We start from the raw sequence: 18,987 nt of genomic DNA on the forward strand, positions 1-18,987 counted from the left end.
GACTATACTTTATCTCCACGCCTCTATAGTTCCTTTTAAGGACCATTGTTGTTTCAGAAATTGCTACCCAAGGTCCTTAACTACCTATTGGGTTCCCTTGTACCCCTCTTATCTTGTAGTTCATGATTGGCATCTACATCCGGAGATGGCGCTAGGTCTCTTCCGAGAAGGGAAACAACCTTGCCTTAGTCTACTCCTCATCACTGAGAACGCGCACTGTCGGCACTTCTGCACTTTGGAGTTTCCACAGCTGCCCTTGCCCAGAGATTTATTCTGATTAGGGTGGAACCCAGGACTCCTGTATGCCTTTTCACCTATACTATTCATTCCTCGTGGCCACAAGAACAGCAGGACTCAAGTCATCCTGGTGGCTCTGGTTTGAGCACGAAGGGTCTTAGTATCCTGAACTCCGAATCATGAGCATCTCTCAGCCAATCAGGCTGCCCTTTTGGGAGGACCTTCTGTCAAAGCAATAGTGCACGGTTCTGCATCCAAACCTGTTCACGCTCCACCTCAATTAATAGAGATTGAGCGGCAACAGTTTAATGCTTTTGATCTTACTCCGAGATCTGTGATATCATCTGACAGCCAGGTGCCCCTCAACAAAAGCTGTATACTCCTGCCATGGGTTTAGGTTGGTCAGCTGGGGAAGCAGATGAGCACCTTTGCTTTGCACCTAAAAAACAGATTTATGACTTGGTGTTCCTCCTGAAATGTTGATCCACTTACTGAATCCTAGGTGGAGGTGCTGTTGTTTGTGGTGTTAGCCTTGGAAGGCTTTGGCTTGGGAACCGTTAAAGGTTATCTTTCTGCCATCTCTGCTTCTTTGTGACTACTGGATCTGCCCTTACTGTTCAAGTCACCTGCTGTGACATATTTCTTTTAGAGTTTTCAACATTTGTTCCCTCCTACCCCTTTTGTCATGTCCCAATGGAACCTGAATCTGGTTCTGACATTCTTTATGTGTCACTTATTTGAGACCCTGCATAGCCGTTCTCTGTACTATTGTCCTTTTAGACAGTATTCTTGGTCGCTATTATATTAACCAGGAGAGTCTATGAGCTTCAAGCTCTTTCGGTTACACCTCCATAAACTAGCCTCTACACTGACAAATTAGTTCTTTGGACAAGTGCCTTCGTTCTACCACAAGTGGTGTCTCCTTTCCGTGTCGCCCAAATCATCATGCTACTGACATTTTTCACACCACCTCCTTCTGAGGAAGTTGAGAGACTCAAAAAGATCCCTTCCATTCGGTGGGCGATCAGCTTTTCATTGGGTCCGCTGGAATGAAAAAAGGCAAGGTGGTGCTGAAACAGACCATTTTTTGATGGATTGTACTCTTCATCAAAATCTGCTATGCAATAGCTAAGAGGCAGCCTCCATAGGGGCTATGGTCAAATTCTACCAGGGCCAAGTTTTACTGCTGTGTAAGCATGAGGGGTAAATGTCCTGGGCATCACTTCACACATTTGTGAAGCACTACTGCTTGTACAGCTATGTCGATCGAGGCTGGCATTTTGTCCGTTCAGTCCTCCAGAACTTTCTGTTTTGAGACTGTTTGCAGACCTCCCTCCCAGGAGGTCTCTATCAGAAGAACAAGCCACTTACCTTTGGTAATGCTTTTTCGGATAGAGTCTCTCTAACTGCAGATTACTCCCTGACCCTGCAATTTGGTTCTTCATCCTTAAGTATGTTCGCTGTCTGCACACTAGTCACACATCATTCAGTTGTGACTCCACATTTTTGGTGTGGAAATAGTCATGAAAGAAACTGATGTCAGCGCACTAGGTTTGCACCTATATAGTACCGTGCACTTCACTTCCGACGCAGCCAACGTCCATCTGTGCTATCTACTGGTACGCAGAAGTGCGTGTTTTTAGTGGTTAATCCGCTCTTTGTATGATTTAAATCAAATCAAATAAAGTATTACTTACTTACTGATACGCAGAAGTGCTGCACAAGATTTTCTGTATCCAGTCTGCCGGCTGGGGAATTTTTTAATGCAGTGGTTCCCAAACTTTTTAGAACCACAACCCACTTTTTAAAAACTACAGACTTTTGCAACCCGCCTACCTTTAATGGATATGAGGAGGCGTAATTTGGCATAATCGTTTGGTAGCGCATTGTCATTTACAGACAGCACATTTTCCATTGGAATGGCATCTAACTTTGCTCAGCACTTCCCTTTACTGCTAAAAGTATTTAATATAGATCAGTCAAATGATTGAGTGGGAATGGGGTTTCCGTGAATATTTATAATTTAAGCATCACCTCTTAAAGTGGCTTTATTTGTTTTAAGCCTATTGAAATCTCTGTTCTCAGCAAACCTCAGAATTCCCAAAAACTTGTGCTTCATTTTTGCTTTCCAAACTGCTAAATTCATACAGTTCATTTAAAGGTATTTACATTTTGTTATGTGTTGCAAAGCAAGACATTCTAAGATTGTACATAATTCACTTTAAAAATACCTCTCACTTTGCAGTCAGAGAAAGAAAACTAAATCCCATTCCCATGTTAAAAGAATAAACAACAACTTGTCGTTACCTAACATTTGACCTCTGTCGTTGAAGCACCAAAAATGAAACAAGATAAGCACATAATTTTAAGGCATCTTTATTTTTTGCTTGGATTTGCTGCTCCCTCAAAAAAATCGGCTCATGACCTGCAGTTTGGTAAACACTGTTCTAATGCAAGGATCAAAAGTAAGTGACTTGTTCATCATGCCCTGTGACCCCTCCAGTAATACTTGTTCTAGGGGCTAATCAGAAGTCTGAAAACTTACTCTAATCCTGCTCTAAAACAATTGGCCTGAGAACTTTCTCAGCCAACAGGAAAAAAACATAGAGGCACATCCAAGTATGTGGTTTCCTATTTCTTTCACCAGTATATGTTCCTCTATCTCCAATATCACTACATCAAATTCATCTGAGGACATCGAGACAATGCATGAGTATGAAACTAACATGGTCTAGTGTGCCAACCTTCTGCTGTACCCTCAACTTTATTATCTCCCAAAGTTCTGCCCATTTCCAGATCCTTTTATGGTGGATGGAAGACATTCATTGTATGTATTTATATATGTGTATGCCACATGAAAATGTTGTGTCTTGAACATTTGCATCTTTACCATGGTATGGAATAAACTGTTAATAACAAAATCCTTGGTGGATTTGTATGCATATTTTATTCTTATGGGAATATTGCCTGCCTTCAATCTTAGACACTTTCTAGATGGTACCTTAATATAACAAAACACAAATTCCTTGGTCTGTACTGTACCTTATTTGCATGTGCAACTATTTTAAGTTGTGTATTTTATTCCTTTCACCCTATCACCTTCTGCTAGACTAAGCTTTCACCTATTCCAGTTACTAAAGTGCACCAAAGATAGCTTATATGGATATAGGTTAGTTATAAAGTGTCTGGGCGTTAGTTTATATTTATGCATTCACAAATGTTTAGATAGCACAGATTTCTTTCTGAATAATAGTGAGCTCATATTTAACAATTAAGTATTTTCTTAAAATACAAGGAAATTATTTGGACTCTTGTTTTGGCCCATTCCATTCCATTCCAATATAACTATAGACCATTGAAAACAAAACTGTATTACAGATATTCAGAGTATAACCAGCATGATTATTTCACTTCAATTATGGTTTATTACGTTTGGCATGCATCACTGAAACTTTATCTACTTTTTTCACGCAGCGCAACACATTATTTATACAGTGCTATCACTAGTAATTGCTCATAAGTTTCTAGTTATTATTACATAGGATGTTTAGACCTGAGATTCAAAGTTTATACATTACAAATACCAAACATTAATGTCATATATACATACTGAAACTGATTTCCAACTTCATTCTAGAGGCATATGCTTAAGTGCCTTAACATTACAATCCTCGTTCTGCAGGTTGTAATTCATTTTTCTACCTAACATGATTATTCACATTAATTGGGCACAAAGGATTTTTCTGCTGACTGTCAGGTGGCTCTTTGAGGAGTGAGAAAAAGAGTGGTGTATATGGATTGAAGGAAGCTAGTAGTTGGTCTGTCAGCAGTTAGTCCAGAATATGGTTTGTGTTTAAACTGCATCCAAATGGATACAGCTCACCTTCTTACGTCCAGTAATTTGCTGAAAAGGATTGTACGCTAAGGGTCCACTGAGTACAGATAAACAAAAGATAGCTTTCAATTTTGGTGACCCTTTAATGAAACATAAAGTTCCATATGTATTTAACAGACCCAGAATGAATATATTTTTCTTACTACTTCCAAGATAAGACAGAACTTGATGCTCCCATTTAAAAATTCCACTGTCTGATTATTTGCAAAACAGCGTTCTATTAATGTTTTATTTTTGTTTTTAATTAGGGGACCAGTGATAACCAAAATGAAAACAAGATGAAAAATCTACCTGTGCCTGTCTATTTAAGGCCACTGAATGATAAGGATGCCTCAATGAAGGTAAGCGCGTTGTTGTCTTTTCACTGTATGTGGTATTTGTGATAGCATGCACCTAGCCAAAGGCAGCAGAGTGCTGTATATGGTCAAAGGCATTGATACAAAGAAAGTAATTGGAGGGGTAGCTTTGAAGGGGTTTGTCTTTAGCATGTTCTTACATTGGAGCAGGTTTGGTTAATCTTTATGCTGTACAGGTCTGTTGAATGGTATTAATTTCAAATTATCCAAGGGGCAACATGTTCCAGAAATATACTTGTTCTGTTAAACAAATTATCTACTTTGCACATTTGATGCCACGCAGTAACATGACTAAATATGACAGTCATATCATCATAGAACTCTGGAACTAACCACTTATCTGAACTTATTGGGGGCCATGGGGCAGCAAGCATCAACTGAGGTTGTTGGGTCATTTTTCTCCTTATTTCACTGGGTCTGATGTGCTGTGGCACTAACCTAGGCCAGAGAGGAGCAAGGGTGGGCAGTCAATGGCTTCGCAAGGAGGTAGTTTACAAGGTGGAGACTCAACAAAAACAGTTATGCAGCAGATACAATAAATTCTGTAATAGTACCATTATTTCTGATGGATACTTCTAGCTGCAGATTCCTCTCCTTGTGAATATCCCCAGGCACCAGACTGAATGCAAAAACTCAAAAGTAGTGCTCTTGTGTGTCAGTAGAGGGTGATGTGCAACTCTGCATCAACCCCGTTTTGCTCTAGAAGTAACGGAGCCACATACAAGCGCCACCTGTGTACATCAGTTCCTTTCTTTTCGCGCCTTCAGACGTTGATCCAAAACTTGCCTCCTTTCTGCGCTCTCTAAATAGATTTTCTTACAAAGTTTTCAGTATTCACGTTTTAAACCTTGCAAAGACGGTTTCATTCTGATATTATCTCGCCAGTTCCGCGCCAACCTGAAGTAAAGAATATGGACCCACTCCCGAAGTCATTCCCTACAGAAAATCTTTCATGCAATCAAATTTGTCTGGTTCTTTCTCCAGAGAAGATGCGAGGGTGTGTCACTGTGCTCCAGTTCCACGGCAGGGCCAATTCTATCCCTGGTCGTTATGCACCCAGATTTCTTGAGTCCATCGACGACATCCCAGCAAGTCAAAACTTTTCCAGAGGCATTGATTGCACATCTTTGTCATGGTTCTGGCTCCCTCTGGTTAGTCTTTGGTTCCGAAGGATCTGCCAGGACTTCAGTCCGATTACCACCGGCGGGTCTGTGCCACCTTTCTGGGTTCTGTACTGCCTTTGGGCCTGGCACTGAAATCTGTACTGGCACTGGAGGAGGGGATGCAATTCATTGTGGTATACGACTCCAAGCCAGCTTCGTTTTGATCGAGACTACGTCCATATCTTGGTGTGCCACTGCCCATTCTGAATCCTTCAGATGCAGTTCTGCTCCCACACAGTTGGGTACATACACTTCACTAGCTTTTTGGCTCGGACAATAGCAGTGATGGGAAGAGTTTCTCACCCTAGGATGGCGATGATGACGGCAGCTGTTACATTCAACACAAAAAGATGATGAAAGGAATGTTGAACATTGTCAAACAATCAACCCCAGTCACAGATATGGGTTTAATCCATAGTTAGTTTGTGTGCCACACCATTCCAGTTGGGACCCAGCCATATGCAACTCATTCCTGACCCTTTCCCCCCTCATGGGAACAGTCCAGCCTGAAGTGTAAGGCCAGGACCTTCCTGGAACAGAAAACATCCTGGTACCGGTTTCGGGGCATCACTCAAAATCAGCCAGGCTAGCAGAACACTGGCTATACCCTTAACCATTTCACCCTTTTTGAGGACAGGCCAGGTCCATGGCATATTGACAGTGTCATTTCTTATTGCTTGCACAACAGGCCTCTCAGCTTTTTTGAGGTTGGACCAAGAGGTAGAGCGCATCCCAGTCCTCCACGTGTCCAGCAAGTACCTTTGAAAACCCCTTTATAGTGCCCCTAATAGTACACAGCCATCTGATCGGAAGCAGGATCAGCCACTTTCCTATTACAACACACAACTGTGTCTTTCAGAGTGTCCAGTTGGGCTATACCCTGCCCTGCCATTCCTTTTTGACCTACCATACCTGACACTTACTTTGGGTCACCTCCAAGAACCATAGGTCTGTTTTTTGCCAGTAAGCTCAGGCTCTTTAAGCCAGATGTGCCATTGAGAGAGGACCTGCCTTATAAGCGGGGACTGGGTGCTATTCTCTCTACTTTCCTCTGCTCAAGAAGGTCTGAGATCTCAACCCTATCCTACATCTTCACCCTCTCAATGCCTTCCTGCACAAGGACAAATTCAAAATGCTCACTTAGGCCAATATTCTATCTGCTCTGGATCCTGGAGACTGAATGGTGGTTCTGAACCTGCAGGATTCTTGTCTTTTCTAAGTCTTTTTTGTTGATTTTCAGTACAAAATAATATACAGCAGTACCCGCAAGAGAGATATCTGGCCCAAAACTAGTTGATTGCAGAGACATTTGAAGAACACAATGGTAACCAAGAGATACTGGTTACAATTAAATGCCCTTCAATGTGAGAATTCCCACTGTTGACCCCAAACCTTATCGTATTTCTGGAGGCGCCCCCTGGAGTTACACTCGAGCTCCTCAGCCTTTCACAATAATTCATGCCGTCTGACTATTCTTTAAGGTGGGGGACTTATGCAGTCACCAGTGATGTGCGATGTCCTTGTCTATTAATAAAACAAAGGCATCAAAGTATGTAGCACAACTTTCACCGCACTCATCATTGAGACCCAGGAGTGCCATTTTAGGATCCAGTGTGACTTGTCTGAGTCAGCATACTATGCACCTGGGCCCAGTATTGCTGTCAAAATGTGTAATTTCGCATCCCCATCCTTCAGGCAACATAGGTTCTCCCTGAGGTTCAAGGTGGGCCATAAGTACTTTGTTTGCTTTGCTCCCTTTCAGCCTTACCAGTGCCCTTCGAGTGTTCACAAAGGTGATAGCAGTGATCCCTGCTCATCTGTGGAGGTCAGGGCTATCAGTCTTTTCCTACTTTAAGGACTGGCTGTCAAAAGATGGCTAGCCATAGTTGGTCTAACACCACCTCCAGTGGAAAACCTCTTGACCTCATTGGGGTTCACAGTCAATCTGCCAAAGTCATACTTTACTCTTTTATAGAGGCTTACTTTCATCGTAGTCATCCTGAATGGGGCGCTTTTGAGTTTTTCCTCCGGATCATCATGTCCAGAATCTTTGATCTATGATTTTGATGGTTAAGCCTCCGTTCTGGGTCTCAGTGAGGATGGCTTTGATGGTTCTTGGCCTTCTCACCTCCTACATCTTGCTCTCCGACCATGCCAGATGGCACATGCAAGCCTTACAGTGGGACCTGAAGTCACAGTGGACCCAGCACCCAGGGAACATGTCCAGTTCCATCCAGGTGTCAAAGGAGATTACAAAAGATCTGTAGTGGTGGAAGTCTGACTGCCATTGAACAAGCGGCAGACCCCTTCTTCCTACCCCACCCAGAGTTGACAGTAGTGATGGATAATTTGCTCCTGGGTTGTGGAGGTTATCTGGGAGAGGTGTCGATCAGAGGACTCTAGTAAATGGTGGACACCGGGCTCATCATCAATTTGCATGAGTGGCAGGCAATTTGCTTTGCATTGAAGGCCTTCATGCTCTCCATCAAAGGGAAGCTGGTGCAACACCACCGCCATGTGATACTGCAACAAGCAGGGTTTGGTGGGGTTTTTGGCCCTGTGTCAGGAGGTTTCTGTATTTGGATGATTCATAAGTGAACTTCCCTGGTAATACAAGGCAGATCACAAGGGCAGTTACACCTAAGGGTTCACAGGCATCTTTCAACGATGTGAGAACCTCGGTCTCCTGACTACTGAGAATACGTAATGTTTTCACCTTTGCAAGCTGGAGTTTCCAAGAAGGCTCTCTCTCGGAGATGTGTTCCACTTAAAATGGAGCACATAACTCCTCTATGCTTTCCTAGTGCTACCTCTCCAGCCCTGTGTTGTGAAGAAGATCAGGAATGACTGGGCCCAAGTCATCATAGAGGCTCTGGTTTGGGCCAGGAGAGTGTGGTACCCAGAACGTCTGGGCTTGAGCATATGTCCTTCGATCAGATCGCCACTTTGGGAGAATGTTTGTCACAGCAGCAAATCAGGTTCTACACCGAGGGCATCCATGCGTTGCGATTAAGCAGGTACAATTTATCTTCTTTGATCTTCCTCCCAAGATAGTTGATGTCATCCCTGCAGCCTGGCACCCTGCCAAAAACTCTGCATATACTCAGCGCTGTGTGATGCCACAGTGGGTCTTCAGTCTGGTTCTCACTTTCCTGATGTGCACCCCTTTTGAATTAATGCACAACCTTTTCATATTGAAAAAGCCATCACCCTCCCAAACTTTTTTGCTCTGCATTATCCCTCAAAATAGGAAGAGAGACTCCATTGTTTGGACCCTAAGCGGGAACTCCATTTTCACATTGATCGTACCAAGGAACTGAAATTAAGCTCTTGGGTATGAGGACATCATGCTTAGCAGTTGTGCTGCATGCCAGTTTGCATGTGCACTCACTTCAGCAGGCAGTGGTCGCAAGTAAAGGCTCAGTAGGGAGTTTTAGCTCTATTCAACAACAGCACTCCGCGCTCTCTGCAGTGGAAGAACAATAACACCCAACTGGTTGGGAACCCTTTCTTGGACCCTTTTCTTCTGCAGGCGACCATCACCGCTGACACATCCCTCACTGCATGAGACACACATCTTGGCAATATGATTGGGCAAGGTCCTCACCAACAGGGTCAATTTACTACCTGGAGCTGATGGCCATTTGCTTAGCTCTCAAAGCCTTCCACAAATTGGTTTGCAGCAAGGTGACCCTTATACAGATGGACAACATGATAGCCATGTATTACATACAGAAGTGGGGGACACCCACTCCCCTCAGCCATCTACTCTACTACAAGAGAGTTTTCACATGGAAATCAGCAACAGGATCAGCCTTGTAGCTTAACACATGCTGGGGGTGGACAACGATTTTGCGGACCTGTTATTGTAGACCCATTAGCAAGACGTCAAGTTGATATACTACCTGCAATCCCATCACCAGCATTTTCTGCAGGAGAACCCCAGTTGTCGAGCTTTTTGTCACCCCCGAAAACGCAAATTGCCCAAGTCTTACCGCCAGGCATCCACACCCACAGTCCATGGGAAATAGAGAGTGGATGAACTGGTTAGGGATCTGTGCCTACGCTTTTTCACCTCTCTTACTCAGCCCTTATGTGTGGAAGACAGTGAGGCAGGTGTATATAACTCTCATCCCAGTGGCACTAACTTGGGCCAGAGAGCTGTGCTACTTGATGCTCATGGAAATGTTGCTCAGGTTCAAACTCCTTAACAAAACAGAAGACAAGAGGAGTTTGGCAAAACAGGAACAGTTTCAGTTAGTTAAACAATGCATTCTGGAGAACAGTTACAGGCACAAGGTCTGAGGATCGTCTCTATTTACATTGGGTTCATGTCTTCATCGAGCCATAAACGTAGCCGGTTTTCCAAATATGGTGAGGAATGTTGGTTGCTGCCTTTGAGACAAAAATGAATGGTCAAATGGTTACTAAAGGTGAGTTTTGACTCTGCATGGATACGGTATGGCCAGTGGTGAATGTGTCCAGATGTCTTGTGTGGGGAGCACATGATCACTACTTGTATTAAGCCCAGATTGACTGTTTTCCTAACTCGTGGCATCCGACTTTGTTGTTTTCAGAAGCGCGCATACTCCCTCGGGCCATGTGTGCTTTATTGGGGGCAACCTGCCCTGACCATAATGATGTTGCTGCGTCTACCTTTGGGATCTGTCAAGAATTTCCTACCTGTGTTTACCTGCCAACCATGCACCCTTCCATCTGTGACCCATCAATCAGGGATCTCGGTCGTAGGTTGCAAGGACTGCCTGACTACATACTTGTGTCAAGGTAGATGTGGAGTTCAGTACAGGGGATTTTATTAAGAGGGCTGACAGTTTATTTTTAAAGATATACATCGATATCCATATTAACATTCCCCCCTTTAGTTGATTCTTCAACTACACTCTTCAACTCATGCATTTGTACCATCACTTTATTAGGCTTTTGCTGATCCTTTTGCTCGCTTTGGACTACGACAACCTTTCCAGTTATTTGCATACTACCTAATGTGAGAACTTCGTTTTTACAGAAGGCGATCCCCAATTGCACAACCCGCAAACCAACTGGAACACAATACCAACCAGCAACGGTGATTTTCACAGACCATAGATTCATTGTGGGAGCCAATTCGAAAGCTACTCCTGCTCAGGGGCACCTCCTCCTTCATGCATGCTTCACAGTAGATTATACAGTGCTTGATTGGCGAGTGTCAGAGTTCCATTGTCCATGTAGTTCCCTAGGATGAAAGTTCAGCAGTCAGTACTGATCTTGTCATAGACCCCTCCCTCCATCACTGTCATTAAGTCCAGCACATACTGATGCTGTATTACCATGAGGCGGATGGCTCTCATTTCTTCCTTGATCGAATTGAGAACAAGCTTAGAGCTGTTTATCATCTTGAACATTTCCCAGCAGTTTATCCGCAACCAGTGGGCGTTAGCTTTTGACAGTAGGGTGAAGAAGGGTATCAATTCCGCCTTCCCCCAGCTGGTTCTCTATGAACAGTCTAAACTCTTCTGGGATGTCCTTGAACTGAACCCTGCCAAAATAGTCTTCCTCTCTCTTGCATGGGTTTTGTGCAGCCAGGTGGTCGATTTCTGTTTTGGGTACAGGTGCAGTTCTGTTAGTTCTTCTCTATGAATGACCAGCGTCGGGTTTGCACAGTCACTAGGGAGCACTGCCCACTCCAGCCAGGAACCGCTTGGGTGTAGGCATGTTCACCACACTGTCAGTGGAAATCCATAAGCGTGAAGATGCCACATTGCTTATCCAAAGAATGCAACATCACGCTGCATTTGGCATTCATGGCGATTGGAAGTTTTCCTTTTCCTCTGAAACATAAGGAATACAGTGAAAGTTTCCTGACAATCTGGGTTTGACCTTTCCTTTGGATTTCCTTCTTCATGTCATGCAGTCCTCCGCAACCGCCATGCCCTCAGGCTTAAATGATCCTTCCCTTGGCTCAGACCGGTCATATTGGTCCCTCTCCTCAGTCCAGGTCGCAGAACGGGTACAAAAACTCATGCCTTCCTCCTTTGCATGTATCTCCCTGGGGGTAGGTCTCTCTTTGCCTTGCACCCAGGTAGAGCTGCTCATGTCTTTGTTGCTGTTCTCCTTGTGTTCACGGAAAGGTGCCATCCTGCTTTTCCTGCGACGCAGTTGTGTGAGAACCAGATTTCCTTGATTCCTGATTTCTTGGTCAGCCCTTTTCCTTTGATGAGCGGATGACGTGACTCTCAGCCATTCTAGTAGCCTTTCATCTACCTCAGTTTAATCCCAGCACTGCCCTCGTGAGGGGAGCACGACATCCTGTGCTCTTGGTCGTATTCCTGGTTGCGTGCCCTTTCTCTTGCGAGCAGTAGCTCACACCTCTCTTTCTCACGCCATCTGGCCTGTCTCTTTTTTTTTTCCTTAGTTTGAAGCAGTTTGACATGATACCACATCACTTTCTTTTTTTTGTTTAAATATGTTTATTGGTTACAACAAACTGAGTGCATAAAAGGACATGACTTTATAACATATACAAATGTCAGCCCTGGACAGATATCAAACAGCAGTTATACATTACATAGTGTCTACACTTTCTGTGTTTCTACGCATTTCCAATTCCACCTTCGGGGACACCACAATATCTCCCTGATATTTCTTCCAGCTAGACCATTTTTGGTCCCATTTCTTGGAGCACCCCCTCGCAATGAAGACCTTCTTTTCTGTCAGCATGCATCTGTCAAACTCTTTCGCCCACATATGAAGGCTTGGAATAGTTGCTCCACCCCACCTGTTGGCCACATCTCCTCAGACAAAGATCATCTGATCTAGAACCTATTTTCACCAAAGTATGCCCCGTCATAAAGGAGCGGTGCAGTATCCAAAGTTGGGTCAACCTCAATTGTTGCGTGACAGCAGCCTCCTGAGGAGACATCAGGGCCTCATGCCACTCCTCATCGCTAATCATTCCCAAATCATCCTGCCACCTCTCTCTGAGTCTTGGGAAAGCATCTGGAAGGTTATTGCATAGTTTCTTATATGTGAGAGAAATGGCTTTTGAGTTCAACGGCCCATTCAACAATCTGTTCTCGAGCGGTGATGAGTCTGGTATGTCTGTAAAAGATGGGAAGGCCGCCTTAAGGGCATGGCAAATTTGCAGGTATCTATACGTTTCTCCTTGAGCTAGTTGATATTGTTTCTGGAGTTCCTCAAATGAAAGTATCACCCCCTTTTTGACCAAATCTTTTACTACAGAGATACCTATAAGGTCCCACTTGTCGAACCCGGGCTGATGTCGCAGCATACCCAGTTTCTGCGTATACCAGAGTGGGGCCACCTTAGTAAGAATACCAACCCATCCCAGGCGAGAGTTCACTGCCCGCCAGATCTCCAAAGTGTGTAGGGTAGGCCCAAATAATCACCCCTTGTTTTTCTTCTGATTAACATACAGGGCCCCCAAATATCTGGAACGATCAGTTTGGTTAGCGTCGAGTGCATATGCTGGGTCCTCCGGTGGGCAATATATCCATCGATTGACAGACACTAGTTGTGTTGCCCAATAGTAGAGTTGTAGGTCGAGGAGCGCAATGCCTCCATCATACCACCACATCACTTTCTTGCACATTGTACCAATAAAGCAATTCCTCTCCACACAGTTCTTATCCCTCTCTGTCATATTCACTTCCAGTAAAGGGCTATCCTGCATTTATCCCACCCAGGGCCTCACCAAGAATTCCCCTGTAAACATTTCATTTGCCCCATACATTTTCCCATTTCCGGGGACAACCTCTACTCTCAAACACCAGTCCATGTTTCTGTTCCTGTACCCGAGAATTGGTGTAGCCTCCGCCCCCACAAAGGCTAGCTGTGTTACGCTTGTGTATGAGGCTGGCTTAGTTTATGGTGCACACTTATTTAAGTAAAGCACCCTGCACTAATCCAGACAACTCTTATGGTGATTTTAGTGGTCTTAGACAACAATGGAAAGCTCTGTAAGTGGTAGCTGTGGAGAGCAGGTTTCAGGTTTAGTCCAGAAGGAGTGTAAAGCAGCTTGTTTTACCAGTACTAATCATATAGTGTAGGTTAGGTGAAGAAGAACCACACAGTGTAGTTATAAAAATATGTATTTATTATAAACACTCACTAACACATTGGTAAATCTCCTACCCGGAGATATAATCACCATACTTAAATAGTAGCACAAATACACAGTGGTCTCCAGCGGGAGACCAAACCATATACTAATAAAGTGGAATGCGAACTGGGACCAAATTCGGGACTGGATTCAGAAGACTTAGAAGAGCTGTGGGCCCAAGGAAACACCCATGGTAAATACCTAGGAGCCCCCGGAGGCCGTGTGCACAATGGAAACATGACCGCGTACTCGATACACGTCAATGGGGAAGTCGTGGTTGAAGTTTTCAAGAAGAAGGACACTTCTCTGAGGGCCCTCAAGAAACCCAGTGGAAGACAAAAGGTTCACCCCACCCGTGGATACCCCAGGAACAGTATACCTACACCAGGGAACTATGGTGCATAGGTGTGAAGTGACGTTGGAAACCGCTGTAGACCACAATGTAGGACTTCAGTAAAGATGCAGCTGGCGAAGAAGGTGAAAGAGTCAGGTGGAATCCAAGAGTGGATTCTTGAAGAGAGGTACCTGCAAGCAGAGGAAACAGAGTGTATGCGACTCGAGAGTTTACAGGAGGCACGGAAGACCAATGACCACTGATGAACGAAGATGCAGGAGAGTTGACGGTGACCTTGTCGCTGCAGCTGTGAGGACCAGGCAACGCCGTTGAAGTCCAGGAGCTATTTACAACCTGTCCCATGTGGGAAGGCAAGAACTGGGGAGCCGGTGCCTGGCATGAGCACCAACAAGCCCTGGCAGCAGCAAAAAATGAGGAAATCGATGAAGGGCATTGTCGGGACTAGCAAGGTCCAAGAGACTCACCAAGCACAGGAGAGTCAGAGCAAGCTCCTAGCAAGCAGGGGGGCCCACTGGAGCCAAAGAAGACCGACAGGCCGACGGCACAGGAGCCGCAAGAAGACCTTGAGCAGCGCACCTATGGTGCAAGTCCAACATGGAGAGGATGTGGTAAGGATAATGATCAAGAGATGCTGAAGGCTGAAGCTTCTTGGAGCCCGAAGATCTCTGGAGAGGAGAGACAACAATCCTTGGCAACAGCAAGTGGACGCAGTACACAGGGGTTCTGTTCCAGCGCTTCTGACAAGGGATACTGGCCTCAAACTCTTTGAGAAGACAGTGCAGGCCTTGAGGGAGTTACAGAACCACCCCCGATTGCTGAGCCTTTCAGAGTCCGTACGACATCAGGAGAAGTAGACCGGTCATCTTAGTTGCGGTGCCTGACGATTCAGGGCTAGTAACTCCTACACTCTAAGGGAGATTGCTTTGGGTGTTTTTGATTCCCACATGCCTGGAGAAGAACCTGGATGGAACATAGTCACAGATGACTAGGACGACTGGCAGGACGGCAAGACCAGGAGCAGCAGGAGTCTTCCAGATGCAGTCTTGGTTCCCAAAGCGAAGTCCACCGAATTCCAACATGCCCATACTATTGAAGATGAAGTGGTTTCAGATCTGAATCTTGTCCTACTACGAATCTGAAGAGCCACCCACAGGTAAGCACTTACGTACCTAAAGGAAAGTGTTCAGGGGAGGATACTCCCATGTCCATACGGCTCCTTGAACTGGTTCCAACTGGAATATGCAAGGAGGGCACCAAATGTGCCCTTCTAAGCAGTCTGGTGGCGCTGGCAAGCGCTCCCACACCAGCCCAAAAGACTAATGCCTACCTAGGAGGTGGTCTCACCTCCCTGTGACAGGAGACCTATTGTCATTACTTCCCCTGCTTAAGTCTGGCTCAGCAGCAAGAGGGCAGAATCGTGTCTGTTGTTGGCAGCAGCAATTGATTGCGGTTATACCCTGAAGGCCTGGTACTAGGAATGCAGGGAGGCTCTCCACAGGAGGCCCCCAGTACATGGGATCCTACATCCAACACTAGAATGGGTGTTGGGCTAGGTTTCCGACATGTTTGATACTAAACATGACCGGTTTTGGTGCAGCCAATATATAGTTAAACATCTCGTAATTGACTTGATGTCCACTATATGTAATAAAATGGCTGACCACACTTGCAAAGCCTGGAGTATTGACTCCTAAGTTTGTAGGGGTGTCCTGCTCATGCAGGGCTCCCTCACACTTAGAACCAAGCACCATGCCTTCAGGATTGAGATACCTACCTTAGGGGTGGCTTATAGGTTTTAAGTGCAGTGACCACAGATATAAGGAAACTTATATCAGTGATTAGTGGTGCTAGCACAAGTTCACACAGGCTGCAAAGGCAGGCCTGTTGTCACATTTTGAATGGTCTCTCATGGGTGGCATAATACATGCTGCAGCCCAATGGGAGACCCCTGGTGAACCTATGTCTTGGGTACCATCGTACCTTATACTAGGGACTTAGAAGGGTACAGCAGTAGCCAATTAGGAAGGTGCCAAAGTACTTACCATAGTCCAATTTAGGGAGAGAACACAGTGACTGGGGTCCTGATTAGAAGGCTCCTAGTCAGACTAGTCAGAAAAACAGAATGACACCCAACAAAAAGTGGGGGTGACCATGAAACGCAGATCCTTCTTTCCTACAGCTTAGCAGTCATCAAGCCCAAAGTTAACCAGGTCGGATCAGTCCACCCCAGCCCTGTTTTTTTTTTAAAAATCTGTTTATTAGCATAGTAAGTAGAGCAGTTACATACATATTCGAGCGCAGTAGTAATCAGGGTGGTACATGTATGCGCTTGCCCAGAACATATAAATACATAGTATCATTGATTTTTCGTTTTGTTGTCTGTAACCATATCAACTGAACAAACCCAAGTTGTTCCCGAACCCTCCCTCTACCCTCGAGAATCCCTCCCGACACTCTCTCAATATGCACATAACCGTAGTATTTACAACTGGGTCACCCATGACACTGTAACATGTAGCTTTATCTATACACCCAGGTAGGTTGAGGTAGAATGGTCGATGGTTCGGGATTCCCCGTACCCCATCACAGTGCACCACAGTCTGTGACGGTGCATGAAGGACTAGATCTGGACACGTTTATCCTACAAGTGGTGAGTCATGTGCATCCCCATCGTCCCCGTCATCCCCAGCTTCAAACATTCCCACCGTGGCAAACCAATCTAGTGAGATCTGTGTTTTCCGGAGACCTCTGTGTTCCTCTCGCTGCAGTGCTTCGCCTTCTGCCTTACCCCACCGTATTACCTCTGCTTTCCATAATTCAGGGTTGGGTGGTTTGGATGACTTCCACCTCATCGTGATTGCTCGCTTCGCTATTAACAGGGCCATGTCCGTAAAACGTGTCGCCACGGTTCTAGTGCGTGTTGGTGGTCCCAGCCCTAATAGTGTATGTTCTAGTGCAGGTGATCGGGACAGGGTACCAGCCCTCTCAAGCGAGTCATGGACAGTGGTCCAGTAATATCCCAACTTAGGGCATTGCCATAGCATGTGTATTAGCGATGCGTCGTCAGTATCACATCGGGGGCAGTTGCCATTCGCATCAGGGAACATCATATGTATGCGGTGGGGGGTCAGGTAGGCTCTATGTAGCAACATCAATTGAATAAACTTGAACTTGGGGTTCCTAGCTACCTTTTTGGGAAACTGAAGGATACCCTCCCACTCTTTGTCTCTCAGAGGCCTACCGATATCTTCTTCCCATGCCGCCCGGAGTGGCGACAGTGTGAGTGCCCTCCCCATTTTAATGCTAGTAGTGAGCAATTTGGTCAGATGACCGCCTGTGCCCATGAGGTAGTGCATTGTTATTAGGGGGTTTGTAACAGGCTCTTGGCCCTCAGGTGACCACTTGTGTGTTATATAATGGCGAAGGCCAGCGTGTAAAAGGAATGAGCCCCGAGGAACGCCATGCGCGGCTCTAAAGTCTTCAAAGGATAATAGGTGCCCCTCTGCAAACAGGTCACCCACGTGCGACACTCCTGCGTCGTGCCAGGGCACCAGTGTGTTTGTCGTAAGTGTTCCCGAGCCCAGCGGGATACCCAAGAGTGGGATCGTGGGGGCATAAGATGTCTTGGGGGACGTGTACTTCAATGCCTTCCGCCAGTATGTTATCGCCAGCCTGAGGAGTGGCGGGGCGTCTCTCGGTAGATCCGAGCTGGGTAAAAGTAATGTGTGTACTCTCCCTTTTGCATGTTCATCCTCCGATACATTGATCTCATGAAGATTGCGACCTGCCACCCAGAAGGCCAGCCACTGTAACTGGCACGCATAGTTGTAAGCCCTAAAGTCCGGTAGGCCCATTCCACCGGAGTCGGAGGGGAGCTGCAGTTTGGCAAGGCCTATGCGTCTGCGACTGTGTCCCCATACAAGTTCAGTGAGTAGTGTGTCAAGAGTCTTAAATGTCGCTGCTGTGATCAGGAACAGCAGATTGGTGAAGTGGTAGATGAGACGGGGGAGCATCACCATCTTAGAGATTGCCGCTCTGCCGGTTATTGAGAGGGGCAGTGTTAGCCAGAATTGAATTTGCGATTTCAGTGTTCTAATGGCCCTCCCAAGGTTGCCGTCTATCATCATGTCAGCCTCCCTATAGATGTGCATCCCAAGGTATCGGAAGGTGGTTTCCGCCATCTGGAATTCGTAAGGGGCGAAGGGTAGGGGGGTAGATAAGCCTGTAGTTGCAAAGGTGAACCCATAGGACTTAGACTCGCTTATGGTGAGGCCAGAGATCGCCCTAAAGTCCTCGAATACTTGGGGTATAGGGCTCAGGTCGCCCCGCAGGTCCCGAAGATATAATATGATATCATCCGCATAAGCGGACACAATGTGCGCCGTCCCGTGCCTCTGTATACCATAGCGGGGGGCCACTGTCCTGAGCTTACAGAGCATTGGTTCGAGGGCGAGGATAAAGAGGAGGGGGGAGAGCGGGCAGCCCTGCCGGGTGCCTCTCGCTATAGCTATGGGTCCTGAGATGTGGCTGGAGGTACGCACTCTAGCTGTGGGGAGGGTGTACAGTAATCTGACCCAGGCAATGAATTCGGGTGGTATCCTGAATTTTAACAGTGTAGCAAACATATAGTCCCACCTAAGGGAATCGAACGCTTGCTTCAGATCCAGAGATATGCAGCCCTCTGAGCTCGCGCCCACTTGGTCGCCGAGCATCAGCTGGGCTAAGCGCCTGAGATTCATGGCCGTATTGCGGCCCGGTACAAAACCACATTGGTCCGGATGGATCAGCTGTGGTATGTATTGCACGAGTCTCGACGCCAGCACTTTGCTCAAGATCTTGGAGTCAGTATTGAGAAGGGACAG

General features: G+C 45.9%; 1 protein-coding gene across 4 annotated transcripts in view; it reads left to right on the top strand.

The window, feature by feature from the left end:
- SPAG9 (sperm associated antigen 9) overlaps positions 1–18,987 on the top strand; it is a 1,654,314-nt gene that overhangs the window by 716,549 nt on the left and 918,778 nt on the right. For all 4 annotated transcript variants that reach the window (XM_086930851.1, XM_086930853.1, XM_086930852.1 and 1 more), the window contains one exon: positions 4,381–4,473. In XM_086930851.1, the coding sequence (XP_086786977.1) occupies positions 4,381–4,473 (93 nt within the window). The remainder of the gene's footprint in view (positions 1–4,380; positions 4,474–18,987) is intronic.

The sequence above is a fragment of the Lissotriton vulgaris genome, chromosome 7, assembly GCF_964263255.1.
Source record: "Lissotriton vulgaris chromosome 7, aLisVul1.2, whole genome shotgun sequence".
In the NCBI taxonomy this organism is placed as follows: domain Eukaryota; kingdom Metazoa; phylum Chordata; class Amphibia; order Caudata; family Salamandridae; genus Lissotriton; species Lissotriton vulgaris.